Here is a 19,876-nt window from a genome sequence, read left to right as displayed (position 1 = left end):
CGAACGTTCAAATTTAATAATGCGTGTAACTTAGAAGTGTACCATTAAATAATAGTAAGGAAACTGCGAGAGCGTATCATCTGTTAAGTAACTGTAATAGGAATCTGTAAGGCAGACATTGAACTTTTTACATTTTCAAGTGAATTACCTTCGTCAATTGTTATCAGAATTATTTGGCGGTCTTTGAATATTTATTAGACGCGGATTGAAGAAGCGAGTTCCTTTTTGCAAGTCTCGAGTCCGGCCGTTCCGTTACCGCCGAATAAATAAATTACAGTTTTACTGTAACACATGATATTTTTTTTTCACTGGACATTACGGTATATCCGAGGTCGATCTATCCCTAGTTCGGGAATCTTGAACTGGTCGTCCAGGGGCCACGTCACGTACGTGTTCTTCATGAAAAACGAAGTGGGTGACCCGTCGTACGTACCGACATACGTACTTATATGCTCGCTCGAACGTGTACTACCTGTACTGCGTAGAAATGAGTGGAAAATGTAACTGTACCTTCGGTTCCTCCTTACGCGACGTTATTATTCATGAATTGTCATAAGCTGGATTCTCGAACCGGCAAATCGCCGATCCTCTCGACCGACATAGCTCTCAATCCTATACCTGCTTGCATATTTCTCTTTTCTGCATATTATTGACATTCTTTCTTGTCTATATTTTTTTCTGTACTTGGATGTTGCAATGTGTCAAACTAATAAATGGCAATGAGACTTGCATTTTCATCACTAGCAAAATATAAATGTATAATTTCGTGCCGTTGTTTTTATAATCTTCATGATTTATTCATTTTTGCTTTCACGGATGTTATTACGTAACAAGAATAAATATTATGCTAAGGCCACGTTTAACCCTTAATCGCAGACTGCTGGAAAACTCGATTTCAGTCACACACATGATTGATCTGTATATCTACATTTCACATTTGAATCCAGCTAGCACTGTATTGTCGGCCTTTCTATTGTTGAGATAATCAAGATCAGCTGCCAATCATTATAATCCGTGTATAGAAAGCATTCATTATCGATATGATCGTCGTAAGCGGATCTGAGAGCGCGGAGGACGTAGACTAACATCTGCATTCCTAGTTGAACATTCGCTGCTAAGAGACGATCGCGTATAATGAGAATGCCAAGCGTTTATGGATCTGCTCAAGGACGCTGAGGTTGCAACCGATATGACACGAGTTCATTAGCTCAGAAGAATAATGCGACATCCGCGCAACAAATAATGTAATGCTCGCGCACACAATGGTGCATACTTGCGATGAAAGTGGATCGTATAACCCGAGCGCGCCGCCGAGGGAATATATACTTAAGAGGCTTGTCAGCCCAATTAAGAAACGCGAAATAGTGTGATTTTAACAAAAAGGGACCATTAACGCGCCACGTGGTTTTTATATTGTTCGCACCAGTTTATTTTTTTATGAACGTGACTTTTTTTATGAACACAACGAGCATATCCAGGTGTTAACGATCATTTTATCGCCCCCTGTAAACGCCTCTATGTACGTTCTTTATCTTTTTGAGGGTCGTCTATATCTACAAAGTTCCGAAAATACTATTCCTTGAAATTTATTCTGTGATAAAAGTCTTTCGGATGTTTTATACCGAGGTTTTATACCAAACTTAAAACTCCAGTATAAAACATTCGAAATTAATCTCCTTTTGAATTTCTTGATATTTTTACGCTTATCATACTGCATAAGATTAACGAGATATATGGACACATCAATCAGTCACGCGCGGAATGTACTAAAATCCGTTATAATGCGCTGAAACCAATACGTCGCGTATGTACGATGTACAGTTACATGTTTCGGAGTACGTGAGATGGATTTAATGATAAAATGGCAGATTAATGCGGATATGTCTTTTTTGTTTCACCGCCGCATCGGGTGTCACACGGTAATTCACAGGTTCCGACGTTGAAATACCGACTGCAGACTCCTATTCCCGTTGCATTATCGTGTCGCGCTCATCAACGTGATCGATTCAAGGGCAAGACAGGAGTTCGGATCTCCTTGACTGGTTTTTTTCCCTCGAATAGCGTGAGAGAAAATTAATGAGCCGTAGACGGTGAGAGTTGCGTATACCGAGATCAGATATCTCTGAAGAAAAATGTGCTCCACACAGATTAACGTGATCAAAGTGATCTTCATGTCATTCATCGCACGCGTCGCGACATGCGAAGTTGTAATCCTAAACGATTTTGTATGCTGCCTATAACGATTGTACGCCTTTTCTGTGTTATCTGACGATTGAATCAGAATTTACGGCGCGATGCTCTGTTAACGACTGTCTAAAATTAATTAATTATTAGCCTGTGTGTTAGGTGAGACTTATTACAACTCGTGGATGAGTTGCCACATGATTATACGAAAATATGAATTTCTCTGGGCATAATCGCCTATCAGCCCGCAAATTAAACTCATTACCTTCTCCGTGCCACACTTTTTGTATAATTATATCGGATCTTTTCTAATTAACTGTGGTTTAATTTCTCTAGCATTATTACATAGGAGAAGTAATTGTTACTTCTCAAAATTTTTTCAAAATTCTATATATATTGTCGGGAGAAATAGTAAAGTTCTAATATCTACCCGGCAAAACTATCGTTAAATTATTCGCATGTATCATGTACTTATTTCAATAATTTATTTCTTGGTTCTATATTTTCTTAATATAAATTTATTGGTGCTAGCGAGACAATGAGCGTTTCAATCTCAATTAAGGAAGTGTGAGCTTCAATAGGTTAATAAATTTTTTAATGATTTTATTAAAACATAAAGTTCGTCCTGAACTACTTCGTTACTCTCGTCAAACCTTACGATTAGCTTAATATTTTACATCGTAACGAAACGGATATTAAACACACGTTCGTTAAGAATAATAATTATTAGCGTGGAATTACGATAATTCAGCAGTACGAGTTGGTGATTATTTCTCTGAGCTCATTATCCGCGCGTACTGATCGATGTGTTTGCGCATGTTATAATTAATGGTGACGTATGCGAATATCATGGAAGAGGATCGTGGGATCACGTGTCAAAATGAATGGGCAGGCTGCGCCGAGCAATTAATGAAATACCGTCTGCACGTGCGTAAACAGAGATTCGCACGCGGCACGAGCGAGAATTCGCTGCACTCTCCGCTCGAAATGCATATATGTGAGTACAGAGGCCTCTTGTCCGGCGTACCGATTGGAAATATGTATCGAGAGGTTGGCGCATTTTTCTTTTCGTATCTACAAGTGACATTAAGTTGACGGTGTTGTGATAAAAGCGGTCTGGGCTTTATCAAGTCAATTAATCGCTTTCTAAATGACTTTCATATAGATTAAACTGGAACAATTTTTATGAATACACTCGTTTCAAGTTGGTACTTAAAAATTGTGAATATAATTTCCAAAAGAGAAAGTTTCTTTACAGATGATGAAAGGGGATGATTGCATATCAAAATTAATTTTATTATAGTTCTCTGAGAAACTAGAATAAATATAACTTTGCGAATTATTATTACAATTATTATTATATTATTTGTTATTCGAAGATGTATGATTTTCCTATTTTTTGTGGAGTTATAGACATTGGAAGCTAAAGCTGCATGGCCATAACCACGGCCATAAAAAAACATCTTTTGATATCTCTCAAAATATAGATATAAATATCTTAAGAACTATTGCGCCGTCGTTTTCATTCCGGATTTCGTTATTATTAGATGAGTTCGAGAAACTTGGTACCGCTCGAGTAAATTCATATAAAGTAGAAAGATCAAGAGAAATATCTTTCGAGCTCGATATATTGTGTGAGGAAGCATTAACGCTCTATCTTCTCCCTTTGACGTGCGGTTAACCGAGAAGAAAAATCTAGTAGATAGGTGACGGTCCAATGATGACGGTCTACACCAATGCGCTTTACCTCAAAGTGAAACTTTACACCGGACGCAAACTCGCGAACGGAAAGCGACATGTGCAGGCCCGATAATGTTTTCGCAAAAGGCAAACTGCGTCCATTAATGAGCCATGCGGGTTTGCTTTCTTCGATATTGAAGTCTGACCGCAGCAACATATACCACAATTACAAGAAAATTAGAGAAATATCATTATAAATATCATGTAAATTTTTTACGGTTCTTTAGTTCTTTTAAACATATTTGATTAAAGTATAATGTAGAAAATTAGAAACTAGATATGGCTAACGTTTAACTCATTTTTTATATGAAACGGAAGAACAAAATTTTGAAATACTGTATGAATTACGTTAAAATATTTATGTATCTTAGCTGTAATATAACTTATATAAATTCAGTAAAATTTTATTAATAGATTGATCCAAATGAATTCTTTTTGCTGTCGCATCATAGTGAATATCAATCTGGGAGCTGTTACATATGTCACAACTCTCGATTTCTCACGTATTTATAAACCCCCCCTAATTGGACCCCAAGCTATCGATCAAGCCTACTTAGGACTTGATCCGTTCACTCGTTATCGAGATCTCAACATCTCGGGTACTCGCAACCCGTCGCGTCGCGTAAAAGAGTCACGGTCGGTCTCGCTCCGCGCGTACTTGGCGCGAGACACTACCGTGTCTCTTGATTCCATTTCTAAAAATTTGCAAGATAATTTTTCCAGACAAATACCTAAAAATAAACCTTAATAAACCTAAATTCCGCTATTTGTCTTTACTTCATGACTCGCTTTTAATTTAAAATTATTTTTTTATATCTCCTAATCACGTACAGCTATAAACGACTAATCCTTTGCTAACAGATCTTTGCGTCATATACCAAACTTTCAGTTTTATTTGTTCTTTTAATAAACCGCTTTAATCGCTAATTCTGATAATAGAATGCATTGCGTTATTGGTTAAAATATATCAACGAAAATTCTTATATAAAGAAAGATCCCTCTTGAACTTTAGTTAGTTCTAGTCGTCTCTCAAAGTGATCACACCTTCGACTCATCACTTGCTCTGTGCCAAATAAAGTCTTCTAAGTGGTCAATTGCCTACGTTAATACACTACGTTGCGTTATAACAGTTTTTTTGGAAAATTGTATTAAAAATTTTTGAGCTGATCGTGATCCAAACTAGCGCCGTTGGCGCGGCTTCTCTAAACACTTACGTTTTCTATAAGAATACCGTCTCGACAAATAATACCTTCGACTCCCCCGCATTATCTGCACCTTCGGTGCCCCTCTCAGATCTTTTCCGGGCCCCTCTCAGTCTAGTATCAATTTTCGATAATTCCCAATAATTCTCGGCCGTGCGTGTGGCGGTATCGCGGTCGTAACCGGTCCGCGATCCGAGATGGTTTCCGAAAGGAAAAGGCATTCCAGGCCGCGAGTGCCGGCGATCGGTCCCAGCCGATCGGAGAACGTTGGTCGCGGGCCGTCGACGTCAACACACGAGCACGCGTGTGTAGTACCTACGCGCATTGCGCATGAAAGGAGGCATGAAATCGGCGCGGCGTGGCGCGCGGTGGCGAGAGATTCGAGCACCGGGTGAGAGTTTATAGACGCGAAGCCGCGCGGCTCGAATGGAATGGCGGAATGGAGCGGAATGGAAGCCCGCGCGCGTGTATCCGTCGTTCCTCACGTAGCCGCGTGTACACACGTGTCCGTACGATAGCAAGCGCGCGCGCGCGCGTGTGTGTGTGCACGCGGCGTGCAGCCGTATCGCGCACACCGCGCGTCGGCTGTATGGGATTAGGTGCCGGCGCAGTAGGCCAACGGCGCTCGACGCCTGTGCGTCTCTTTTTCTGCTCGCGCGTGTCCGACCTACGCTAAGTCAGCGGTGAACCACCGTTCATCGTCAGTGATCGATCGGAGTGAAAACAGAGAAAAAAAAGGGAGACCAGAGAATTTCCTCTGCGCGAGAAATAGGGTGTACTTTCTACATCGTGTTAATTTGCCTTGAACACGAAAGCATAAAAAATAAAAATTAAAAAAAAAAGGAAGAAACGACGTTATAATTGATAAAATGAGAAATGTTTTACTCGGCAAGGCTATTACGCGAGTGTCGAATTAATGACGGTATATTAATTTAAACTGTCGTCTGTGAGTTTTATTTTGAATGACGATTGTATTTTTCTCCGATGATTTTTGTCCATCTTTATCACTTACAAGTGCCTTCGTTTGTCAGATACATTTGCGTGCTCCGATACTGCGCCAGACGGCGTCGTAAGAGATCTCACGAGCACTAATTACGGTAATGTAATTACGCGCGACGCAGCACGCGCTATCTCCCTCGATCGCTTTCGCACGATGCTCATGTTCGAGGATCGATCGCGTGACGTCGGTTTTTACAAGGACAAATTGCTTTACAATGGTGCTCATTAAATTTAAAACTCTTGTCGTAATTGCGTCGGCTGAAATTGTTCCTCTTAAATTTCGCGCAAAGTGAAACTCTCCCGGAGTGAACAACGTACATCATAAAATACGAATTACAGGAAAAAAGTACATCGAGATCTGCGAAAGCGAATTCTCGTTGAGGAACAGGATTCGCAACATCTGAATTTTTGGACCTTCGATATCAGGGAGAGCCTCAATGTTCTTCCTTTATCGCGTGAAACTTCATTCTCATTGGACGCTCGTCCGCTAATTGTAAAGAGCGAAGACTGTTATCGTATGATTTACGTTTGAAAAGGCATTTGTGTTTCTTTCTGGAGCACAACGTGGCATGAATACAAATGGGAATTCACATTCGATCGTATGAGCGGTTTTATTCCGGATGTGTCCGCAGAATATAACGGAGAAGATTTTCAATATTCATTGTCAGTGGATATATTTAACACAGTGGATATTAAAACACTCGATGACGCTGTAAGGTTTTCGATTCGCAGTAAAAGATCGTGAATAGTTATACTCGATCTTTTGTAATTACGTCACTTCTTTATTCACGATTCTTAGCTCATTCCTTGATCGAGATATTAACAGTGAAATTTAGAATAACATATGCGCTGTAAAAGATGGTTGTTAATTACTTTTACGATCTAGTCTCAAACCTCTGAATTAGTCCGCACATTACTCTATTAGTCTGTACATTACTCATCCAAAAAAAAAATGATTGAGTTACACAGTAATAGAAATGACATTGAAAGGAAAATTGCTTTCCTCCCAACTAATTATACGGAAGATCGCTCAAACATTCGACCGACACGGGACGTCACGCCGAGACGTTAATTAATAGCCAACTGGCACACGCGCTGCATGTCCAACTCTGACGTCCGAAGCTTGAAAGAGGGATCAAGGAAAAGCACTGCATTTCCGGAAAGCCCGTCGTAAACAATAATTGTCACAGACATCGCAGATTTGACGTGACCTCGCACCTCAAATCTGCAGCGTGGACTTCTGCAGACGGATTTCCCGCGAAACGACGCGCATATATATTTCGGCAATTTGCGAGATTTCCGTCCACCTGTCCGTTTCCGAGGAAAAGAGAGATAAAAAAATAACATGAGAGATCCCGAGGAGTCGGCGATTTCCCAGGCCGAAGGAAGGAAGTCGGCGCGTTCCGTTTCGTGGTAAAACGTCGCGTCGCTCGCAGCGCGACGATGACGTGCGACGCTTAGTTATTTCGGATGTATATCAGCGAGGAGGATAGTGGGGACGACGGCGGCTGCCGTCTGATCTCCGTACGTCAGTGCGTCGACGTCGACGAAGCGCGCGAGACGTCGCCGCGGTTCGAAAAGCGACGAGCCAACGGCGACGACGACGTGGAGCGTCGCGAGGGCGACGAGGACGCGACGACGCTGGAGGTCGATAAGCGCATCGTGCCATCGCGCGTCCAGAGGAAAGTCGATGGTATCGAGTCGCCGGAGAAGCCGCGAGAGTTTCGCAAGAATCAGTCCTGGAAGGGTCCCTCGCGAATTCATGACGCGCACGCGTTTAAGGGATCTCGAAGAAGCGCGAGCTTCGCTTTGAGTCGAGAGATCGTCGAGGCGACGTCCGAAGTTTCGGGCGAGATCGTCGATCGCGGAAACATCGTGGAGGAGGATGGGCATACGACGGTGGTGAATCCGCAGTATCGCGACACGTTGACGCGCTCTATCCAAGCGTCCTCCAACATCGAGGCGCGAAGACGCATTCTGAGGAGAAGCGTCTCCGCGCCTGGAACCGGCGAGCAGATTCACGCGGACGATTCCTCGAGGAATCAAAGCGACGAGACGGCGAAGGATATCAAAGAGCACACTCGCCTCGAGGATTCATCCTTGGAGCGAGGTACACCCCCCTCGTCGAATCACGACGTCACCGACGGCGTTCAGGTAGTCAGATATCGTCCGAAGATCGAATTACGGTCCAGCAGACCGCAGGAATTCGCGACGAAAACGGAGCAGTTGATCGCCAGGCGGTCCGTCGCGCCGCAGCTTGATCTTGCACGGCGCGCGAGAGCTTCGTCCTTCGTGATCGAACGGAAGAGACATCGGCTAGGCTCGAGAGCGTCCTCAAGGTCCACCGAGGACCTGTCGCGGTGCACGATAACGAGCGACGCGAGTGCCGATGGAATGCGGAATTGCGGCAGCAACGTGGCGGGCGTTTGCGAGGACGAAGGTTGCGTTCTGCTCGGGGTGCGGTCTCTCGAGGAGGCGCCCCAAATCAGCCTGGTGCCCCGGCAGGACGGCAGGTGCACCAGGAGGGACCGCGAGCGGGCGAGGATTCTGAGACGCAGGAGAATCAACGGCAGGTCGGCCTCGGTGCCCAGATTGAACGTGAGTGGATATTTAATTTGGTTTTTTGGGACGTTTGAGACATTTCTACGAGAAGCTATTAATTTCGATAGCGAGTTGTCTACAATGAAAATGTTTCTTTTAGTCGCAAAGGCTGTGAGCTTTGCCTACGATCATTGATGCGGACAAGTAGATGGAAAGAGTAATCGTAAAACACACTATACAGAAAATAACTAATGATGCACGATATGTAAACATGTCTCAGAATTATCGCCATTTTTTAAATTTGCGGATTTTGAATTGATAATTGTTAGTTTTCGGTTTTCTTTATCAGATATTTAATTGAATTTGATATTCTTAATTTTAGTTATCGATATCATAACTAGCTTAATAACTCAACGTTCTGATAAAATAAAATTCTCGCAACATTACGTGTTCTCGGTACATTGATATATCATTTTTCCACGATCTATGTAACAGGTGGTAATTACTAGGGAATTACGGATGTGAGTGCTTGGAACCCGTTTTACCAGTTCGTGATTTATAATAATCTGCTGCGAGTAACCCGGAAACGCTCGCCGGTTTCGGATAAAAAGAAAATAACGATTTTTACGAGATAAATAAGCGTTTGCGATAGAGCGACTAGTCTGACGGTGAAATATCGTCGATGTACGCAAGCTCGCAACGATGCTTCCCGCGGTCGAGCGTGTTTCACGACGCGAGAGAGTGGCTGACCGCGCACAATTTTGAACAGCCGTTGTATTCTTCATCGCTCGAGAAGACGCGGAACTGTCTCGCTGCGCTGCGTCTGTCTCGAATCTGCCTCGGTTGTTGAATGGATGCAAATCGGGATGCATTATTTCCGGCGGGCCGCCTCGGGGATAGGTAGTGCGTCCGCGCTATTCAGAGCGTCTTTCATGTGCGAATAAATCGCGCGAGGCGACGCGACGCGACGCGACGCATCGCGCGAACAATTGCGCAAAGATGTGCTCGCGGAGCAATCGCCGCGTTCTCCTTTAAGATGCACCCACACAGGCGCGTCGATGTGGTATTTAGATGTGAGTCGATCGCGTCTGTTGTTGCGCAAAGCTCCTTCGAGTATTTGCGTTGGCGAGTGTCTCGACTCGAGCGGGAATTTTACCTGGCGCGGCTGATGGACGCGCGCGAGCAATTCGCTTCGCGCTTGACACAAACGCGCGCTGGCCACCGGCTCAGAATGTGCACTTGAATTTATGCACGGGACACGTTGCGAGATGTTCGCGATCGCGCATCCATTAACCTCTTACACATTTTAACCCTTTCACGTGTGTCGTACCGCTCGATCGTGATGCGGTTGAAGCCTCTGGTCCGTTAGTTTAACGCATAATTACCAGGCCTCAGTATCGGCGCGAACTTTAATTAAAATTTAACGGGGAGCAAACTTGTTTTCGCTCAATCTACTTGCTTCATTGCAGCCGCAAATTATCATATTTATTTAAATCTGAAAATTTTTTAAATAAATAATGACTCTTTAAAGGACCCTAAAAAAATATTGAAATTTTTTTTACTATTTTTTTTGCGGCACGTAATAGATAACCAATGAAATACATACAGAGATGGCCTTTTACAGAACAAAGCCGCGCATTTTCAGTTCGAATTTCATATGGGAGAGTACACGCAGCATCGAAAAGTCGCTTTGTATATATGCAAAGCTGCGCACTTAACGGTTAATAAATAAATCGCAACTGGAGATTCTTTAATATGGAATTTCTCTTACAAAAATCGCTTTGATAGTCGTTTTTTATTACGTTGTTTTTTTTTCGGACACACAGTACGTTTGTTTGCATAAATATATTACGTTTCGCATTTCAATTTCGTTCGGCCAAGCGTCATCTAAGCTTTTGCGCGTGATCTTCGACACTCTTTGGAGTATCGTGAGACGCATGTCAGAGATAACGAATGGTTTTTCGTGAGTGGTCCAGACTTATATCGATAGCATTAATAGCGAGTGCTATACGACCCGGAGCTAGAATTTACCTGGTGCATCTTTTCAACACACATGCACGCACACGGCGCGTCCTCGGGCGCCGGTTCGACATATAATACCTGCTTTGCGGGGGACGTGTACTTGAATTTAAGCGCGTGGGTGAATCGCGCGTTTTGCGTCGAGCTCGCAAACACACCTAAAGAGCCGACTGTCGAGCAGCGATCGTGGCTTAAAGCGACCGGCTTTATGTTTGTTATCTGCATTGGCATGCGTCTTATCGTCGACGAGTACGAGCTAATGTTGCTAATAAGGACTGCTCGGTGCATTATGAAGTGACGCTATCGTCGCTAAACGCGAGGCATTAAAAGCTTATCTCGATAGTACACGTATTTGCGATGCAATGGAACGGTCTTCTACCACTGGAATTTTTACCCGCAAATCGAATATCTAAACGCAATAAAATTGTGGTAATTATGCCTTCCGTAATTCTATCAGGAATTGAAAGAACATTTTCGGAATTGTTTGTTCTCGTTATCAAGTACATCATGATGGTTATCTATTGACGTGCTCAAATTCCGATAATGATGAATCGCTAATTTAATCGAAATTTTATTGGATGATTAACATCCTGTACACACTATATATCTACAATATCTGCAAATTTTATTTTTTGATGTTGTAGATAATCTTATACGATTGCTTTGATATAGCGATATGACATCTCTTCATTCAAAGAAATGTCAGACAGAAACAGAAAAACATCACAAAACTAATTAAAATGTAAAATTATGATAATTTAATAGCATGGATTAGTGTGACGTAATATTTAAATAAACGTTTACTGCATTTGATTCTTTTTTTTTGCCTAATTATAAGCTTCTTTGGTCTTGCAAAATTATGCGTAACGTCACAAGACGATGAGGAGTTTTGCAGAGACTATATTATCTCGATAGAAAAATATGTGAAGTTTGTTTTTCTGGTTTTTACAAACAATGTTTTTTTTAGGTATTGTGAAAAGAAAATTGCATGTTAAACATTAAATACATGAGAAAATAATTATTTCATTAAATCCAGTTATATATACATTGACGATCGCATTATCCGCTGGGCGTGCTTTTCATGATCGTAGATGCATAAAGCGCAGCAAGTATAGTTGCCATCATATTTCAGTTGTCATCATTTAGAACTAGAATAATGTTATACTATCTCGTATGTAAGTAGATGTACATATGTATACAGCACTTATACTCTATACATATTTTTTAAGTGAATGCGCACCACAATTAATAAAATAGTTCTGGCCTGCTATAGAAAATTTTATATTCTCTTATAGATGATAAATGATTATAATATAGTGAGAAATAGAGAATTTGATCAAATACATTCGATAATGGAACATTGTTTAACAATTCTCGATTATTATTAGTAGTTTTCATTCTGTCAAATTAAATTTTTTCTATATTTAACATTTTGTATTTTAGATCCTGCATTTGATCTTTTTTGATAACAATTCTAATTATTTTAACAGAATATTGTATTATTAGTATCAGAATATTGAATATGTTTGACATTTATTTAAAAAATTTTATGTGAAGAGTTACTTAATATTATAATAATTAATATTAATTTTTTGTACAATTTCAAAAAATACTGAAAAGTTTGTATAGAGAATACAGAAATACGCCTAAAAGAGAGAACTGATAAACTGTTTAAAATGTATAAAATTATAATTACATACTTGTATCTCAATGAAGGTTTGTTACTCAATTACATGAGAAACTGGTATAAACAACGTTTATAAAACGAATCAGTGGGCGAGATCTGACGAATTTATCGAATAAACGATAATACGATGTTTGACCGCGTTGTATATGCTAAGATCTGAGGTTACTAAACTAATAAAATGATCATCAAAGTGTCTATGCTTATCGCCGTTTATTTCGGTACACGATCCTGGCGTCAGGGATCTGCGGAACTTTATTCAAATCTGGCTGGTGGGCACGCGCGGAATGTTAATGGACCGATTGAGCGGTCTCTCGTGACCGAAAGAAAATAACGCGTTGCTCCTAGAACCGGTCTAACGTTCCGATCCAGTTTGAGATCACTTTCAATTTTGGGTAAACACCTTTCGGATGACCATGATGGGAAAAATATTCCCACGTTCACGATCACGGCAGCGTGATCCTTTTAAGCTGTTTTGCACAAAACTTTTGACCACGCAATATTTAACGTCATATTTAATTTGATAAAATAAGATGCGTTTGAAATCTTTTAATTGCAATTTTAAATATGTTATTTTCATAACGTTATTTTTTTATAAGCACGTGATACTTCTCGAGTATCACGATAGCATCACGATGCATCCGCATCGATATGACGTAATTGTTGATGGCGATCGCGTTTAGTGTAAGCACTGTAAGCTAAAGGCTTCTTTGTTACACTTTTACGACTGCCGACCTTAATATGTCTCTTTACCTTGCACTATTCTCTTAACTCTCGATGTCCCAAAGAAAATTAGAACTTTTCGGAGTATTGCATGTCGAATATTGTATATATCTACACTTTCACAATTTTTTTAGTCTGCTCTGTATATTAGTCGTTATTTTCAAATTTGTTCTATTGCTCTTAAATGTGTTTTAAAAATCTTCCACTTTGTGTTTGAATAAGATAAAATATTGTTGAATTATAATTTCTTCTCTTTGAATTCCGTGATTTACATGTCTCACTTCAATGCGTTAGCGTATATGTTTACGCGCGGGTAGACTATCGAGAATAATCTCCGCGCATCCGTTCTTGGAGAATAATCTCTCACACATCCGTGGGTGTGCATCACAGACATCGGATGCCGATAAGGAAAATACGCTCGGTTTAATGTACTGTAAAAGAGTATGGAGAGATACATTAACAGGAAACATTCAATGCTCTTAGGACGAAAATGCGAAGTGACGTAACTAATCATGGATTTGTACGTAACTATTCCTAGCCGCAATAAACCCAATTGTTTATCTTTTATACAAGCATGAATTTTTCTTTCATGGAGCGTCTTGCGAGAATGAATGAAGACAATGGATTACGTGAATCAGGTCGGGAGGTTGATTGATCAGGAGAAAGCTTTATGGAAGTGTAATGGTGCGCGGTTTCCTTCTTGTTCGGCAAGTGTTACATGCCTTATCACTTACTTGATATTATTCTATAAATTATGCTGATACTAGATAAAGAAATTTGTCGACACGTTTCACAAATCGATTACCTTGACGTTTCCGAAGAAAATCGACGCTTTCCCTTGCCGATGCAACAAAGAAATATATAAACTACATTTTCTGTTATTTAGTTGTTTTTACATTGCAAAAACTTTACTAACAGACACGCGTTTTCTTATCAAAGAAAATGTGAAACGTACGTGATTCTGTTGTGGCTTTCGTGAATAATCTACATATTATGACCATTCGGAAATATTATCCGGTATTAAAATTATGTCGCAAAAAAGTCGTACGATGCAGATCTTTTGCTGAATAACATGTGAAAACATGAGACTGAAAAAAACACGCAACAAAGCGTATAAAAGACTGGAAAAACACGCGTGTCCTGTTACTTCAATTCAGCGATTCTTTCAGTTTCTTTTTATGCGGATTTCTTTTTATTGACAATATCTATTTCAAAATAAGTAATAACAGAATATTATTAAGCAACGATGTTTAACTGTAATACTAACAATACTTTCAATAGCGATCAAATATTTTATATCTTTCTCCACGGTGTATATTTCGTACGTTTAATTATTTTATACAATTTATCCGTACGCAACTTTCCTTCTGTAACAAAATCGCGCGAAGTGATATTCCTGCATTTTTATCATGGAACCGTTACGAGGTTCCACGAACAACGACCGATAGCGAGAAACGAAGCTGACGGTACCGGAGAAGTAATCGAATCGTCCGCTTCGGCCGGCTCGCTTTCTACGGTCATATACGATTGCTCTTAGCTTCCGCGAATCCATCGACGTGCAACTCCGGAGCGTGTCTATCGAACGGAATAGTGCGAGTCCGACGAAGCATAACAAAACTTGGTACGCCGGATTAGCACGCACCCGACAACAGGTTTATTTCCGAGCTAATTTCTTGACCGGGAAGAAAATCCGCCGTTCGCGGTCGTGTCCGGCTTTGGGTCTGTCGAATCCTGAGAAATTACGTCGGGGAAAACGGCACGTTGTGAAATTCGTCTAATTGACAGCCGAGAGCGCGAGATGTATTACGGGGAAAAGTAAATGTCAAACGTTTCAAGTGTCATTTTGTACGCTCGCCGCGGGTTTCGACAGCAAACTCACTCGCGAAACTTTCTAATACTCGTAAAATGACGTTTCCAGTAATTGTGTAACTGGCTAACTTTGTAAGAATTTAAGTTACATATATATAAAACCGTTACGTACAGTAGTATGTAGAGCTATGTCTATAATTGAGTTTCAGGAAATAAAGTGGAGCTTTTTGAAGTTTGTCACTTTAAATTGGAGAGAGGAACGAAATTACAAAGTTTATTATAAATCTCATCTCAAACTTCAAAGTAATTATACGGAATAATTATTCTGTTAAGTAAAAAGATCTTTCCTAAGACAAGCTCTCTGCTACTAGTTCGGTTCGGTCGTTACAAAGAGGGAAAGATCTGGACATATCGCGGTCAAGAGACACCGGGGTTTTATATTACTTCCTTCAATGGCGCTGCTACGACAAAAACCAGAAAGATCCTGAATTTTTGCGAAACGAATTATTGACAGAAAAACCGAAGGAGCGTAGTACTCGAAGATAATGCTATCTTCGAGTTGCGAGTTATACTCGGAATTAACGAAGGGAGGATATACTCAGCGACATTCCTCGGAAATTGCGCGTTAAAATCTATTAATCTAATAAATTTCGAATTTTCTGGCATTAAGAACTTTGTTACACTTAAATCGCCATTAACTTATTCACTGTTAATTCGCTGGATAAAATCACGAACAATTTCATTCATCGCCGGGCAGGGTTCTTATCCGATGGATAGGAGTTATAATTTCGCGAACTCGCGGAAATAATAAATTGCAGAATTATTGACTTCATCGTAACTCGCGATCATCGTATAAGCGTTTAATATTCTACGCGATTAGGGGCGGCGCGGCGCCTTTAAAAGTACGTCTGCATAATGCATATAATTATGGCCTAATAACGGACAAAAATGGTCGATCGGTCGCTCGTCCGCTATTATCGATACGCCGTACAATTACCTATCGAATGTAATTTCGAATTACGCAACGACGTGACTCGCGTGATTCGTCGCGAGCAAAAACGCGCGCGCCCACCGTGAAATCGCGTTCCATCGCTGCCGCTGCGTCTTACGCGTATACGCAACTGCATTAATTGCATCGCAAGGCCGCAGCTCGATTTTTATATTGATCGACCTTCGTCAAGCCGCTCTTTAAGTGCTATCGCATGCGAACGAGTTCTCGATCTCGGCGAACCTTTCAAGATGGTATTATCTTCAGCGAGTGTGCACGCGAATACGTATATAAGCGGGAATGAATGCACGTCGCGAACTTTTGCGTAACAAGGGGCGCCGCGCTGTCTTTTTCGGAATCGAACTTTGTGCCGTTCCGCGTCATGCAAAAATTCACAGTATGTCACACTGTCAGTCATGCAACCATGAAATATAATTTTAGTTTCGTTTGCCGAGACTGTTCTGAATCAAACTTCAAACGATTCTAAAAGTTAAAAAAGTTTTCATGGAAATATTCTATATGCTCCATGCTAACGTTGGATTTTTAACTTCTTTTTGTTGTAGGGGGAACAAAGAGAATCTTTTCTCAATGATAAGTGTGTGTATATATGTGTGTGTGTATCTGCTTATAATTAATTTAAATTTTTCTAAAATTATTCGTGCACACAATTTGTACTTTAATTTCAGGCTCTATTTCTACGGCTATTATTTATATAAAAACGCCTCGAGTTCAAGATGTACGACGTAGTTGTGATCGTGCTGTCCTGTTCCTAATGTCACAGGAATTTGCAGATTAATGTGTCGAGTAAACGGGGGTAACGTGCAATCATTTTTCACCGTTGCTGAAGAGATTCCTTTCGCGTTACCTCCGTACTATATTTGAGGGCTTGCGTGCGAGAACAGCTATTCGAAGTTCTAAGACCGCCGGAATTTTCCTCCCTTGTTTCAACGCGCGCCAAAAATTCCTTGTCGAAGGTGCGCCGAATAATTTCGAGGGTAAAAGCGGATTCGGCGGGCGTCGGGGTGGCGCGCGGGGTTCAGCGTCTCTCTCTTACGCCCGCATATATTTTTAGCATTACGCCTGGTCAACATTCTCCTCCGCGTTGCGCCCTCCGCGTGTGTTGCCCCGGCCCATTATTCTCTTTCGCTTTCCTCTCGCAGTTTTCGTCCTCCCTTTTGCGCCACCAACGATCGCAGCTGTCGCGCGCGCGGAATTGCACCCGTTCGCGTGCATTTTAATTGTGCGCGTCACCGTGCTATTTCAAGGTAAATGTTCGCGCGAGAACGCTCCTGCCGCCGCGATATAACGTCGTATGATTAACCGCGAGCGCGAAACGGCGCCAGCGTAACGCATTGCAACAGCTCTTTCGTAGGTCATCGGCCAGACGTGAAAGCCGCGAGAAAATATTTTTCCTCGGCCAAACGCACAATCTCGTAATTTACTCTTGGACGAAATCTGAGGGCAATTTCATCATTTTTGTTCATAATATGTATCTCGTTATATATGCGTCAATACCTATATCTCGATAGTTTCAACATGCTAAAAAGAACAACGTTTAATTTTCGTGTGCATAAAGTTTTCGTATGTAGAGTGTATTGCTTCAGAACGTTTATTCTTATCGAATAAAGTCACACGGAATTGTTCGAAGAATTGCTCGAAGGAAACACGACGACTTCATTACAGTGTAAACTGTCATTTATCTCGGCGTTCTCTCGTTACGATTACGCCCCGCACGTAATAGGCGGTCACTCCCTGCGTAAACACACGTAAGGAGAGAACAAGTACACCGTACATACGCGAATCTTATTAAAATTCATGTTCAATTTGCTTGACCGGTGCAATTGCATAATATATAGGTATATCGCTATAGGCACACCGGTTATCCTTCGAAACAATCTCCTTGCCGTGACGGTTTGGCCTTTTGCTTTCGTTCTCCGGGATGGAACAGTCGAAGGAAATCCCCCGTTGATTTTGTGTCTAATTAACGAGACGATCTCGCGGTATTTCTATCGCACATTCGTCCGTCTGTCGCGATAAATATAGCGTGTGCATGCATGCGCAACATCTCAGGCTAAAACGACGTGCCTTGAGGAAAACGTTTATGAGTATACATAATACCGGGCTGTATCTAATTGTTCGCAGATGCTCATACGAGCATCTTTGTCGCTTGCATCCCGTTTTGTTCCCGTAATTCTTTAACATCAGGCAGCTTTAGCGCTGTGCTTTTTTTTTAGCCTGTCTAGAGGTTTTTAAATTTATTTGTCTGTCTGTATCTTACAATTACGAAAACGCAAAAATTTCACGCAAACCTAGTATTTTACCTAACAAGCGAGAGAATGTCTTGTAGTGTCTGATGACATTATATATTTATGAGATCTCGGACAGTTGGATTGATAATTTGCATTGAAAAAGTAACGCTCGGAGACATTTACGAAATACCAAGGTGAAAGAAAAGCGTTGGCGAGAAAAAAAAAGATCCTACGTGTTTCTGTTCCCGATCGCGTGCGCGCGCTATGTGGGTGACGCTATTATCTGTTGATCGGCAGCATATCGATGCATAATTAATATGCGCGCCGAACCGCAGGTTGAACAGAATGTCTGATGCCGATATTATAATGCACGAGGCATAATCGAGAGATTTGTATTACCAAGAAGGAGAGAGAAAGGAGCGTGAAGGCGGCGAACCACAGGAATTTATTCAGGCATCAGATAAGCCTGTCATAAGCGGTGACCAAAAAGGAGGTGTATATTAAGATCAAGACCAGCATGATTTGATCACATTCTATTTCTAAAGCGTGCAAAAAAGAAATGATTGAAAATGCAGGTATTCAAACGTTTTGCAATTTTGAGTGAAACCTCCTAGTTTCAAGAAACCGAGTTTTAAAGAACAAAAATTGATGTAAAAAATGTAGAAAATATTATGACATTCCTGATTTCACTTATTCTTGATATACAATTGATAAATCGATTGAATTATTAAAAAAATGCAGATATTATTAATACAGCAAGTCAGTGTAGTTTGTAATTATATTTATGTACGGTCATGGGCTCATTTATCGTTATTACCTCTAGTGGCTCGCGAAAACATTTAAAGAGTTCTATTCAATTTATAAACGTACTATTTTCATTTACATATATGCCTTTGTAAACGATGTATATATAAGCATATAATATAAGTAATGTAGTGAAAACTCGATAGATGTGATTAAAATTGTCAAATAATGCGATTTCACTGTAATCCTGGTGTGACATATATAACTTCTACATATTAAGACTGCAGCAGGAAAAGTTTGCTGAGATGAAAGTGTTTAAAACGAACTGGCACAATTCATCAACGGTCACTTACGTGAGCGTCTTTCTGACTATGACCATTTTGACCATTTCTCTCGCCGTGTCCCGGTATTTAGCAGAGTAAAAATTCTCTCTCGCACCTATCAACGTGCCTACGTGGACAGTACAAATGACTCTCGGCCATCAATCATCCCATTTTCCTACGTGCGAGGCTCTCACGTCTCGTATACGATGCGTTCTTTGGCGCAGCGGTTGCATACCGTAATAAATGTACCCACTGCGCGTACACGGCGCGTATTAGCGTGCGAGCCCGTACTTATTTGCGTGACAAAGCGTGATATTCAGACACCGGCATGTTCGCAATACGCTTCGCCGTTAGCTATTATTCGTGTCGCGCGAACGGCATTCGATGTTGGGCATGGCGATGCACCCGGAGCCTAAAGCCACCGATATCGGTATGCCATGCCGCAGACGTGCGCAAAGGCCTCCTGGAGCGATTCGTTTTCCGAATGTATACCGTTAAAGGCTCGCCACTGCTGGTGGAAAAAAATATATATATCGCGATAGGCAAAAGCGTATAATAACACGACGCGCCACGATCATTCTTTTCCCTTTCGAAACCGGCATTCATGCGTATTTACTATGATACGCGCTATTTGGCATGTTACGGATAATTTGGCACTTCGTCGAAAGTTC

The 19,876-nt window shown here is 41.2% G+C and overlaps 2 protein-coding genes across 2 annotated transcripts in view; both read left to right on the top strand.

Annotated features, from left to right (window-relative positions):
* The window catches only part of LOC143896615 (uncharacterized), a 292,658-nt gene that overhangs the window by 252,235 nt on the left and 20,547 nt on the right, over positions 1-19,876 (top strand). The window lies entirely within an intron of this gene.
* Positions 5,722-9,021, top strand: LOC143896621 (uncharacterized). Its single transcript, XM_077404571.1, has 2 exons — positions 5,722-8,723; positions 8,827-9,021. The coding sequence occupies exons 1-2, from the start codon at positions 7,596-7,598 to the stop codon at positions 8,839-8,841; spliced, it is 1,143 nt and encodes a 380-aa protein (XP_077260697.1). The 5' UTR covers positions 5,722-7,595; the 3' UTR covers positions 8,842-9,021.

This window comes from Temnothorax americanus, unplaced genomic scaffold (genome assembly GCF_048541705.1).
Source record: "Temnothorax americanus isolate GAGA-0224 unplaced genomic scaffold, ASM4854170v1 Scaffold19, whole genome shotgun sequence".
In the NCBI taxonomy this organism is placed as follows: domain Eukaryota; kingdom Metazoa; phylum Arthropoda; class Insecta; order Hymenoptera; family Formicidae; genus Temnothorax; species Temnothorax americanus.
This window is presented reverse-complemented; position numbering and strand designations above follow the sequence as displayed.

Coding starts and splice junctions, on each gene's coding strand:
- LOC143896621 (XM_077404571.1), top strand. CDS start 7,596: ATGTATATCAGCGAGGAGGATAGTGGGGACGACGGCGGCTGCCGTCTG.